This window comes from Vanellus vanellus, assembly GCF_965231255.1.
Source record: "Vanellus vanellus genome assembly, chromosome: 27".
Classification (NCBI taxonomy): domain Eukaryota; kingdom Metazoa; phylum Chordata; class Aves; order Charadriiformes; family Charadriidae; genus Vanellus; species Vanellus vanellus.
This window is the reverse complement of record NC_138932.1, coordinates 1,276,737-1,288,037: the sequence shown is the minus strand read 5'-3', so window position 1 is coordinate 1,288,037 and position 11,301 is coordinate 1,276,737. Positions and strand designations below refer to the sequence as shown.

General features: G+C 52.6%; 1 protein-coding gene across 2 annotated transcripts; it reads right to left on the bottom strand.

The window, feature by feature from the left end:
• Positions 1-5,049, bottom strand: LOC309682201 (uncharacterized protein). 2 transcript variants are annotated; one of them, XM_082496228.1, is made up of 5 exons: positions 4,917-5,049; positions 2,806-2,868; positions 1,502-1,575; positions 768-913; positions 1-400 (listed from the first exon to the last, which is right to left on the bottom strand). In XM_082496228.1, exons 1-4 carry the CDS (start codon positions 4,963-4,965, stop codon positions 794-796), a joined length of 306 nt encoding a protein of 101 aa, XP_082352354.1. In that variant the 5' UTR covers positions 4,966-5,049; the 3' UTR covers positions 1-400; positions 768-793. The 2 variants fall into 2 exon arrangements, with proteins under 2 accessions (XP_082352354.1, XP_082352355.1); XM_082496229.1 differs by having other exon boundaries at positions 1-282.
• Between the last annotated feature and the right edge of the window lie 6,252 nt (positions 5,050-11,301).

The following is an 11,301-nucleotide window of genomic DNA, read 5'->3' as shown; positions in this document are numbered from 1 at the left end:
GTGTTGGTGGCTTCACGCTAGAGACCGAACGCTGATTGTTAGTAATTTTATTGGCAGGAGTTCATATTTACAACAGAATAATAGGAAATAGGAAAGAACCTAGTCATTACAAAGCTCTTCAGTGTTTGCACAACTTTTATGGCTCGGGACGGCATCGTCCATCTATTGAAAACTTTGTACATAAAGTCACAACTGTACTAAAAACAGAGGTGACCGCTTCGCTTAGAGGATGTCATTTCCAACGCGGTGACGATGTTCTTTTCTTCATCAAAGCCATCGTGTCTGAAACGAGGGGAAAAGGTGAGGAAGTGGTTGCCACGTCCTCCTATTGTGTTTGAAGCCACACTTGCGGCGGGACGGGGTTTTTGTCTGCACCTGGGATGCCAGTGAGCTTCAGCCTCTGGAAAAAAGGGAATTTGGTGGTTGAGCAGCGGAGGCGCCTGGAGCTGAGACCAGGGTTGGGCCGGGGGTGCCCAAAGGGTGTTCAGACCATTGAAGGTCCCACTGAAGGTTGGGTGCAAAGAGGTCGCTTAGGTGCTTTGGAAAAAATATCCTAAAATGCTTTTTTCAGGTCATTAGTAGGAATGAAAGCTTCCTTGGTTGGCCCTAGCATTGCAGCTGGATGCCTGAAAGGCTTAATTATTTTTTAATTATTTTGAAAAGTTGCTGTGAAGCGCAGCTCGTTGCTGCTTTAGAAGGAATTGAATTTTGCTGGCTTAAAGACATGCTTTAAGTGAGTGCTTACATCCTATACGGGGCTTTAGTACCTTCTGAGGAGGAGTGCGGGGGGGGGTCATAGCAGGAAACCCAAGAGGCTGAGGAGGATGACGAGGGGGAGGTGGCACCGGAGGGACGATCCCCCTGACGATCCCCCTGACGATCCCGCTGACGATCCCCCTGACTCCTCAAACTCCTGGCAAGTCAAGGAAAATAAGTCAGTCAAAAATCACTAATGCACTAAAAAAAAAAAAAAAATCCAAACCAGTGGCAGAGTTCATGCCCTGATGAGCTCCTCTGCCTTCCTCACTATTCCCGGTGAGTGCTCCTTGGGGGAGAAGTGGCACCGTTGCCCCCGGGGCATCCCTATGTGTCACTGAGCAAAAGGAGGGGGCCACTGAAACCTGGGGGGTGGCTACCTCTTTGGGAATTCCCTTCCCCAAAGCCCCGGTGGTGCTTGGATGGACAGACAGGAAAGGGAATAACTTATGATATCACAACACAGGATTAGCTTGTATCCAGCGGGATCCCTCACTGGGACAGGTTTGATATTATTTAATGAGGAAAACTGGGAATTTCCCCTTCTCTGACCTCCTTCTGTGCAAACTGGCAAAATAAGTCCGTGGCAAACTGATCTCAGCTATTGCGTGGATGTTCTGTCCTCAAACTCATTTGAGTTGTTCAGTAATTTAACACCAACAGGTTTTAATCCATTTATTTCTTCTTGCGACGGTGGTTTTGGCAATGAAGACCCCCTTTTTTAGTAAGAGAAAGTCCGACTCACCTCGTACGGATACATGGTGGGTATTAACGTGGTGTTCTCAGAATAATATTCTACAGTGGCGTATAAGTAATCACCTGGAACGAAAGCATTGTCCTGATGAGTCTGTATTAATATTTAGTGTCACCAGGCAGGCGTCTCACCCACTCAAGCCGTTCTAATAATCACACCGAGCATCAGTTTCATAGGTTGGAAACTTAATTCATAGGCTGCCCGGGCTGGGGGCTGAGTTTGCTGGTGAGCAGCAACGGGGGGGTGCAGGGGTCTGGGAGTGCTGCAGAAATCAAAGCGAATCTCTTCCCCGGGAGCAGCTACGGGGGTTATCTCTGCTTCTTAGTCCGTCTCAATAACCTTTTTAGCTCAGCGAGGTGTGGTTTCGGATGGTGATGAGAACCACTGGGGGCAGAACAGCTCCAGAAAAAATGTCTTTTAACTCTACTTTTAATCTTGTTTTACGTTTTACACCGCCCTTTTCTGAGCGTCGCTTGATTTATCGTGGTCAGACCCTTTCGGTGTCAGGGCGTGTGTTTCCTACAGGTTATTCAAATTTGTATTGGAGGTTCCCGATGTGCTTCAGGTGTAAATATTTGCATCTGAGAGGGTCTCCAGAGGCTCTTTTTAAAGTCAGCGGAGACGTTGGGTACCAGTTTCTCTCCATTGACACTAAAGGGAGTTGGGGGCACCTGTGCTCTGCGCACATCACCCAGCGTTAGGTGAGGCGAGTCCCACCCTTATACTGTGACATTATTATTGTATGTCTTTTTCCCCTCTGAACAGCCGATGTAATTCAAATTAATCCAAATAACTCAGCTAACTAAACTGCCGCCGCTTCGCTAGCGTGTCCTGCCTGAGCGCCCACGGTGGCTGTAACCATCCCCCCGAATTCCCACGCAGCCGCCACTCGGCAAACCCTCTTAATTCACCCACACAGCGTCTCCCCAGACCTCGGATCCATTTTCCTGCGGGTGTTTCTGCAACACAGCAGTGCCGTGAGGACCTCAGGCCGCGGCAGCCCCTTAGTTTCCTTCTGCCGTGCACGGCCGCCTCGAGCTTTCAGCTCCAATTAAAGACTGAGGTCCGTGCTGGTGGCAGCACAGGGGGGCGGGGGGGCCTCAGCATCCCTTGGGGGTTATTTCTAATTGCAGAGGACTCGACTCAGCGGCTTCTCAGTGCCTTTGCGTTGGGTTAGATGGGCAAAGCCTGACCTCCCCGCCTGGCGCAGCCTCGACGGAGACCTCCCAGCATCCTTTCCAACCCCGGTTATTCCGACCTGCTCATTTGACCCCAAAAAAGCAAGAATTTCTCACTGAAACGAGACGCGTAGTCGTATAAAAACTCCGTTATCTCCTCATCTTCTATCTCAGCATTCCCTAAAAACAAACAAAAAATGAACGGCTCATCATCCGGCACCGTAAGCAGAGACTCGCGTCGAGCTGGCTGGATACGGTTTCACATGAATAATTTCATTGCTTTATTGGCGCTTTGTGCAAAACCTGTTCCCTGGTGGGAGTAATGGATTCACGATCTGGCCCGTAATTAAATCAGAGACTTCACAACAAAAGCTATCGTGTCGCAGACCGGACCTGAGCTCGTCCCAGGTGGGTTTTTTTCCCTTATTTTGGGTGCAGATGTGCCAGGAGAGGGAGATGCAGTAACGGGATTGCGGCCCCCCGGTCACATTCCTGCATCCGATGCCCCAAATTTATTTTGGGGGGGATCTCAAAGCTCTGCTTCGTGCATTTTGAGCCGCTCCTGGGCCGGTGACCCCACTGCTTTATTCCTCATGTGCCTTTTGCAGTGAAATTGCTGAAGACTCAGAAAGGAGACCCGAATTTCCTTGGGGTTGAGTCACTATAAATAGATTTCTGAATCGTATGACCTTGTCAAAGTCTTATAAAATCACTCATTTCCCTTTTCCAAATATAAGGTTTGATGTGTTTTCTTTTTTTGGGGGGGTCTTATAAAGTAGACTGATTGGGAATATTAATATTGAAATACTCGCATACTCATCCAATAATATAAGATAGTCATAGAATAATATAAAATAATATATATAATACTTATATATAAACATATAATAAGATAATATTAATTATCATATTAATATTATTCTATTAATTATACCAGTAATGACTTTAATGATGCCGGTAGCCCAGCTGTAGCTCCGGGTACCCCTCTCTAAAACTTCCCACTGTTTTCTACCGTAGCCCCGAGTTTCTCGGCACAGGCTGAGCGAGAAGCCCGGGTCCAAAACCTCTAATTTGGGGGAAATTGTCTGAAACCGGTGACCCAGCCTAAAGACTCCCGCGCAGGCATCGAAGCCCCGGGATGGGAGTTGGGGTCTGCAGGTCGTGACACAGCGCGGCCTCATCCATCGCTCGCCCTGCCTGTGCGAAACGCCTCAACCCATCCTATCCCCATCCCGAGCTTTCGGGGAGGCTCGGACCACAATCAGGAGCTGTGCGGTGTAGCGTCCACCCCCACACCTTCCCACGCTCGCCCTTCAGAAATACTCCGTCCCTTTTGGCTCCGGCACTGTAGGCTCCGGCTCTCGGGGCACATTATCCCATGCACGGAGCTTTCTGAGAGAGTTATTCCAAGCTGGCGGTCGTATTTACACTGGAGCCGTGCTAAGAATAATAGAGGAGTTGTACTGCCGAAAAGAGCTTCCATATGGAAGTCCCCCTCCCCTCCGCGGCCGCTTTTAACCCCTTGCGTGATGTTTCGCGTTTGGCTGCCTTCCCGCGGCGGGGTACCCAAGGACGATGGCAGTTTGCGGCCGGCGGGCATGGCGGAGCCGCGGGCAGCTGCCGCGTTCCAGTTCTCTGCCCCCTCGGACGGTGCTCCCCTTCCCGGGAGCGTTACCTCATCGCACGTGTGTGTTCGTCCCGGATTAGCTTCAGGTTCCGCCGCTCGTCCCTCCCAGGTGCTGCCGGCACCGTGGGTTTCCTCCCTCGATTGCCCCTGGTTCGCTCTCCCCACCTGCCCTAAGTGCCCACTTAATACTTCAGGAAATCCTGTTTGGTTGGGGATTTTTTTTCCCCTCGCCTATATCTGTCTCTCTTAATAGCTCCCAGCTGAATATTGCAAATTATTTCGAATGCAATATGGAAAACATTCGTTATCAGGCTCTCTTCTCCCGGTGCGTACTATATTCTCCGAGCACACGCTTTACTGCGGCTTTTTAGAATTGCATTGTGTTTTCCTGGGTGGTTTTTTCTTTTGCTACTGACCCCCCACCTGCAAGCGAACACCCCAAAATCTTCCAGCCTCCACCCCGAGCGCCGTGCAGCATAGAAATAACTCCAGCCCAGCGCTTAGCAGCGTGACAAAATTAAATAGCAAGCCATAAAAAAACAAACAAACAAAAAAAACCCCCAAAGAAAACAACAAAAGAAAAGCAGAGGAACATATTTACCCGGTAAAAAATGAAGAACCAAGAGAGCTGCAATTAAAAAGTTCGTCATCCTATATTTCGGTGCCGTCCACCGGTGCGGCTGGGCGCTGCTGCTCGGGAATTTCTTGAGACGTCCCGGCGGAGGCAGGAAATGACTCTTGCGAGGGCCGGACCGAGCAGCCTCCGCGCTCCGCGCAGAGAAGACGAGTTTTCTGCGGTTTGCCCAGCGGCGCGATGTCGGGATGGGCTAGAGGTTGTCCCGTACGGGCCGGGAGCCGTGCGATGCCCGTCACACCGCTCCAGCGATGGACGGGTTTTCCCTGTGCAAAGACTTTTCCGGTGGCCGAGTTGCAAATCTTGGGAACTTATCCCCCAGGGAGGGTTAGCGCCGCTGGATGAGCTCGCAAATAGAGGGAGGGTGGTTTTGATTATGTTATAACGGAGTATAACCGGAGTTATTAATAGCAAATCCTTCTTGTAGAGAAGGCGGCGATTAAGAGGCAAAGGCAGAACCGACGACTGGCAGCCAAATTCAGTTCCTGACTTCCCTTAAAATCTTGGGGGATTTTTTTTCTTGGCTTCATTTCACCTTCCCAGGCCTCAGTTTCTCCACGAGTAAGAAGAAACGCCAACGGTCACGGGCCTATTTTATTCTGTAGAGGACAGAAATACCCCAGACTGGGATGTTTTAGGAGTTCCACTCAATGTTTACGGTCGTCTCCTGTTCCGGCATCCGCGGGGTGTGGTGCCTTCATACCTACTGGTGTCTTATTTTCCTCTCTTCTCTAAAAATAAAACCAAAATGGGAAGGCATTTATTGGAAGAGAAATGGGGAGGAAAACAAAATCTGGCGCCTCTACTTTGTGGGGAAAAGCTGGTACCAGTGCAGAAGGCCTTCTCCCAGGACACGACGTGATGCTGGCAGAAACTGGTGTTAACTGGGGCGTGAAGCAAGAGGGGAATAGAAGGAGCAGGAGGTAAATTAGGTATAAAATCAGTTCCTGAGCAGCGTGTGGTGGGGGCTGCTCCACACCGCGGATTTGCTGCCGGGGGGGTGCTGAGATTTGTCGTGGTTTAGCTTGCTGTGACTTTGTTGCTTACGCAGTGATAAAAATCAGCTTTTGTGGAGAAAAAAAAAACACACGTTCAACCCAGACGGTTTCCTCTCCCCGTTGGTGTCTCGAGCGCGATGGGTGACGGTGTGTTTCGGGGGCTCTGGGATGTGGCGCAGGAGAGGGATGGTGCCAAACCAGGAAAGAGCGACATAAGTCTTCGAAAGTAAGAGAGGAACTTTATTTTGAGATATGACGAGAAGAAATTCATAACGAGGAAGATTCACCCAGAAAGAGAACCCTTTCCCAGCCAGGGGGGTGACTGAACGCAGGTCGACGTTGGGAGGGGGCGCAGCCCCGGCGCTCGCCTTGTCTGTATCCCCCATCCCTCCAGGCGCCTTCTCCCCATCTTAAAAATCCTTTCCCGGCTCTGTATTTCCATTTTTTTCTCCAGCAAAATGGCTGGAGGACGATGCTCCCCCGCCACGGACCCCCCCCCCTCGGTGGGTGCCTTCCCCCGCGGGATGTGGGCTCCGGAGTTTCCTCTCGCGGATGAGAAAACGGAAGCGAGTTTTTTGGCGGGGCGAAGGAGTTTAATGTCAAACAGCTGCGCTGAGCCGAGACCAACGCCGGGGGGGGGGGGTTGGGGGGGGGTACGGGCTGCAGGAGGGGGTGGAAAACCACCGGCTGCGGTGGGATGGGGACCGGCACCCACGGGACAACCGGCCGGGGGGGGCAGCGGCAGGCAACGCTTTCCTCATCCTCGTGCCATCAATTTTAAGCCAAAGATTGCGATTGGTTTTAAGACAAGGGTTCCTGTCCACTTTAAACCAAGGATTGCGGTTGGGCTTCAGGCAAGGATTGCTGTCGATTTAAAGCTGAGGATTCCCACCCATTTTAAGGCAAGGGTTTCTGCTGATTTTAAGGCGAGGACTGCCATTGTCTTTAAGCCAAGGGTTGCTGTCGATTTTAAACCGAGGATTCCTATTGATTTTAAGCCAAGAATTTCCAAAAGCGGATTTCTTTTTTTTTTTCCCGCTAAGAGAGGACCCGACTGAAGAGCGTTTCAAGCACATCCCCAAAACGGTTTGCAGCCTCCCGGGACTATAAGTGCTTTGCCAAAGCGGCTGTTTCCCATCCGCAGGGAGATGCTTGGCAAAGGGTTAAGCGCAGAGGAATGCCGAGCGACCGAGCAAGCAGGAAGCGAATATCCCCAAACCCTCCCCTCGACCCACAAAAATAACATCAAAACTCCAAATCTCAACCCAAGCGTAAATCTGACCTCACTGGGACGAGTCCCACCGGGGGCCGGAGCTGCTGGGTTAGCGTGGGGAGACGTTGAGCTGGGAAAGAGTTAAAATATTCCAGGTTTTAAAGTGTCGGGGAGGGCAGGGGCAAGGAAGGTTTACGAGGATGGTGGTGGCTTTCGTTAGATGAGCAGATGGGGTTGGGGACACCTTGCAAGCTCGGAGCCTGAATTCAAAGGGATTTGCTGGCTTGGGGCTGAGAACGGCTCCTCGGGGCTGGATGTGATGATGTAAAATCTGAAAAAACTTGGGAAAAAAAATAAGTACTACCTGCAGCGTGGAGATACCGCTGAGGGAGGTGGACAAAATGCACTATGAGGTGATACAGGGGGCAAACAATCCCTGTGCTCCAATCTCTGCGGTTCCGGCACGGCTGCGAACGCGTCGGTGTCCGGGCTGAGCATCCCCAGCAGCATCCCGCATCCGTGCAGGGACGGTGCTCGGGTGCTGGGGGCCACCGGGGAAACACGGCCGCGGGATTTGTAATGCATTTCTGGCCGGAAAAAGAAAACACTCTATTGCTTTCTTTTACTTCTTCCTTTTACGTTTGTTCTTACTCACTTTTGATGTCTCGCGACACAGAGCAAAAGCAGCGCCCAAAGGGCAGCCAAGAAGAGCAGCCAAAACCAACGTCTTTCCCATCTCTGATCCCATGCTCCTTCCCCAAAACCAAATTCCTATTTTGCGCAATCTCCGTACTTGGATGTCTTTTTTTTTTTTTTTTAATATTATTAAAGTTTACGTGCGGGAATCAAACCGTAAAAAGTCCCACAGCGAGGGAGAAGCGTGGGAGCGATGCCCTTCGCGTGGGAAAATGCAGCACGCGAGCCAAAAAAATAATGACTTTTCCAGAAAGGGGATGGCAAAGGCGGCTCTCGCTCCTCCCGCTGCTCGGCGTGCTGCATCCCGGGGATGCTCTGAGCATCCCGGCGGGCGGCGAGTGGGGGCTCCTACCGTGGCCCGTGGGTTTTTACGCTGAGGACGAAGGTGCGAATGAGCTCACCGCCGTCCCCGGATGCGTCACGTCATTTCCCAGCATTAATCGGCGGAAGCAAAACTTGAAGGGAAATTAAAAAAATGCGGCCGGTAAATAAGACTCTTCTCTTAACAATAACTGGTGCCCGAGGAGATGACATTAGCAGGATTCCTGCGGAAGTCGCTGGAGGGGACATTGTTTGGTGTTTTCACTGCAGGAGATGAGGAGATGGATGAAGGAAACCCAAAAAATCCATTTCCCCATGGCACCGGCTGCCGCGGGGTTTCCACTGCGCCCTGAGTTGCCGAGAGGTAGGTGGGACGTGCCGCCCTTCCCGCCGGCGTCCTTTGAGGAATGGAGGGGCTTTTCTACCGAACAGGCTGTTCTCGCTGCCCGATGGGGTTTTCTGCTCTTAAATAATGCCTTCCTGCCCTTCCCTGCCCTTTTGTAAACAGCGGCTGCTTGGGCTGTGCCCGAGAGCCGGGAAATAATAATGGGATACTTCGAAATAAAGAAAAAAAAAAAGCACTTTTAAACAGTAACTCTTCAAAAAAATAAAAAATAAAATGTAATAAAATCAAATCAGAACATGTTCCTGGTGTTCCCGGTTGGTGCCCGCAGCGCAGCGGGGCGGCAGCTCACTCTTCCTCTGGGCGCCGTCCCCGCTCGCGGCTCCCGGGGGCTGTCGGGGGCTCTCGGTGTGGGTGACACAAGAGGGATTTATAACCCCGCGCTGTCCCACCGCCCCCTTTAGGCTGAGACCGGTGGCCCTTGGTGTCCCCAGCCACGGGATGCTGCGGGAGGTGACGCCGGGTGACCCGTTCCAGAATCGCGGCTCTGAGACATGTGTTTTCCCAACATTGCCTTTTATTTTTCCCTTAATTGGACTCAAATCAGCTCTGTGACCCCCCCCGGGTGCGTTGGAGGGCTCTGAGCAAAGGGGGGTTCTTCCCTTCCCCTCCCCACCAAAATACCCCTCCGGCCACAGCACCCACCGAAATGGGGGGGGGTAATTGCCCCCATAGACACCGCAGACTCCCGGCGTTATCCAGGGGGGTCACCGAGCAGCCGGGAAAATTGGGAGCATCCTCGGAGCGAGGGGAGGAGCTGCTCATCGCGTGCCGTGCGGTCGCTCTTCGGCGCATTTTACTGCCCCGTCCGTGAGCAAAATAAGGCGAGAAGGGGCTGTAACGCGGCTTTGCTTAATTCTGTAACTTTAAAATACCTTTTTCCCCTCTTTAACAGCAATTTCTGACGCTGCTGCACAGGGCACCACAAGGCACAACCTCACAGAAATCCGAGACCTCATTTGCTTACCCAGGAATTAGGAATTTTATTATTTTTACGCCATCTCCCACAGCTATCGAGTATCCCCTCCCTTCCCGCGGCACTTACGGCCTTCCTCCTCCTCCTCCTCCTCCTCCTCCTCCTCCTCCTCCTCCTCCTCCTCCTCCTCCTCCTCGCCAAGCGGACAAACCCAGCAGGACGACAAAAGCGAAGGTTATTTTCCCCACGCTGCCGCCCTGGAAGGGGAAAAAAGGGATCGCGGAGATGCGGGAGATGCTCCGGCCACCCAACCGGGGCCATGGCGGGGTGGCACTAGATGGCGGTGACACCGCGCCGGCTGCTCCCACCGCCCCGCGCTCCGGCACTCCCCACCTGCCCGGGGGTTTGGGGGTTATTTTTTTTCTTTTTTTTCTTTTTTTTTTTTTTTTTCCGGAGCACTTGTGTGTTTATTAGCTCTAAACCACTGACATAAGCTTTCCGGGTGGTTTGTGTGTGATACCGTCTACGAGCAGCCGTGAAATTCGCTTTCGAGATTACAAACGGCTAAAAAAAATTCTCTTAAAACCCCTCCCCGAGAGGCTAGAAAATATCCGAAGGGAATTTTCCTGGGGCCAGTGCTCAAATCCTATCGGAAAAGATTACGCTGAAAACAAATCCTCCCGGCTGTTGCAAAGCTCCCGCAGGTCTGCAAACTATTCCTGGGGCAAATTTGCAAGTTATCGGTGGAGGTTTGCGCGCTGCGGCCGACGAGAGGCTGTGCCCACCCACCTCCCGTCCCGCACTCTCACAGGTTTCCCTTTTCTCTCGCTTTTTGACTCATTTGCAGACGGGGGTTTTGGCAGAGCGGCATTTCTATGATTCAGCGCCTCGTCGGCGCGGATCCGTCTGCAAGAGGAAGCGGGAATTGATGCTATTAGACCTCATTTTGCATTTGAGGAGGTGCAGAGACAAAAAAGAAATAAAAATTGGGGGATTTTTAGCTCCTCTGGGTGGCACCGAGCGGGGGACGCTGGGGACCGGTGCCAGCGGTGGCAAAATGCGGTCCCTCGGACTTGGAAAATGAACTATTTCATGTCTAACGCAGCCTTGCGCCCAATTTTGATGCTTTTCGAAGCGGCTGGGCAGCTTCCGACCTGCTCCGGCCGTGCGAAGGGCTGGGGAGCCGCGGTGCTGCCCCAAAGAGGGTTTGGGGGGGACACCCGGTGCCTGGGTGTCCCTGACTTGCGGTGCCACAGCCGGACCCAAGTGCGAGCCGACAGCTGGAGGAGATTCACCCTCTGCTTCTGGGCCACCCGGGCGGCCACCAGCGCCTCGGGGGATGCTCCAGGGAGGAGCCCAGGGATGCCGCAGCGTTTCCAGCACCCAACATCAGCCAGAAATCAATTTTCTCACCAGTCTGGTGGGTTTTTCCAGTCTCCCCCCCCCCCCCCCCGTGAAACTCCAGAGGAACTTTTGAGTTCCAACACCGCCCGGTGTTGTGCTTTGACCACAGCAGCGTTACCACGTTGTAAATAAATGAATTTATTTCACACCGGGGGTGGAGGAAGCGGTTTTACCTCCCCGGTGGGTCTCACGGGCGGCGGGGGGAGGCGAGAAGAGAGCCGGGGCGAAGGGGCTGCGAGGGGGGACTGGAGCCGGGGGGGTCACCTCTGGGCAGACGCCGACCGCAGAGCAGGATGGTCAACTGGAGCAGGAAAAGGAGGGAGACGCAGGACAGCCCCAGCGCCAGCGGCCAGGAGAGGCATCCTTCTGCGGAGCGGGGAGAGGAGAGTTAACATAGGGGG

What these genes read in the sequence shown, in the direction of transcription:
- LOC309682201 (XM_082496228.1), bottom strand. Translation starts at nt 4,965, where the DNA reads ATGACGAACTTTTTAATTGCAGCTCTCTTGGTTCTTCATTTTTTACCG. An exon ending in CGACTACGCGTCTCGTTTCA is followed by an intron (nt 1,576 to 2,805) that starts GTGAGAAATTCT and finishes CTTTCGTTCCAG; the next exon opens with GTGATTACTTATACGCCACT. An exon ending in CCACCATGTATCCGTACGAG is followed by an intron (nt 914 to 1,501) that starts GTGAGTCGGACT and finishes TTGACTTGCCAG; the next exon opens with GAGTTTGAGGAGTCAGGGGG.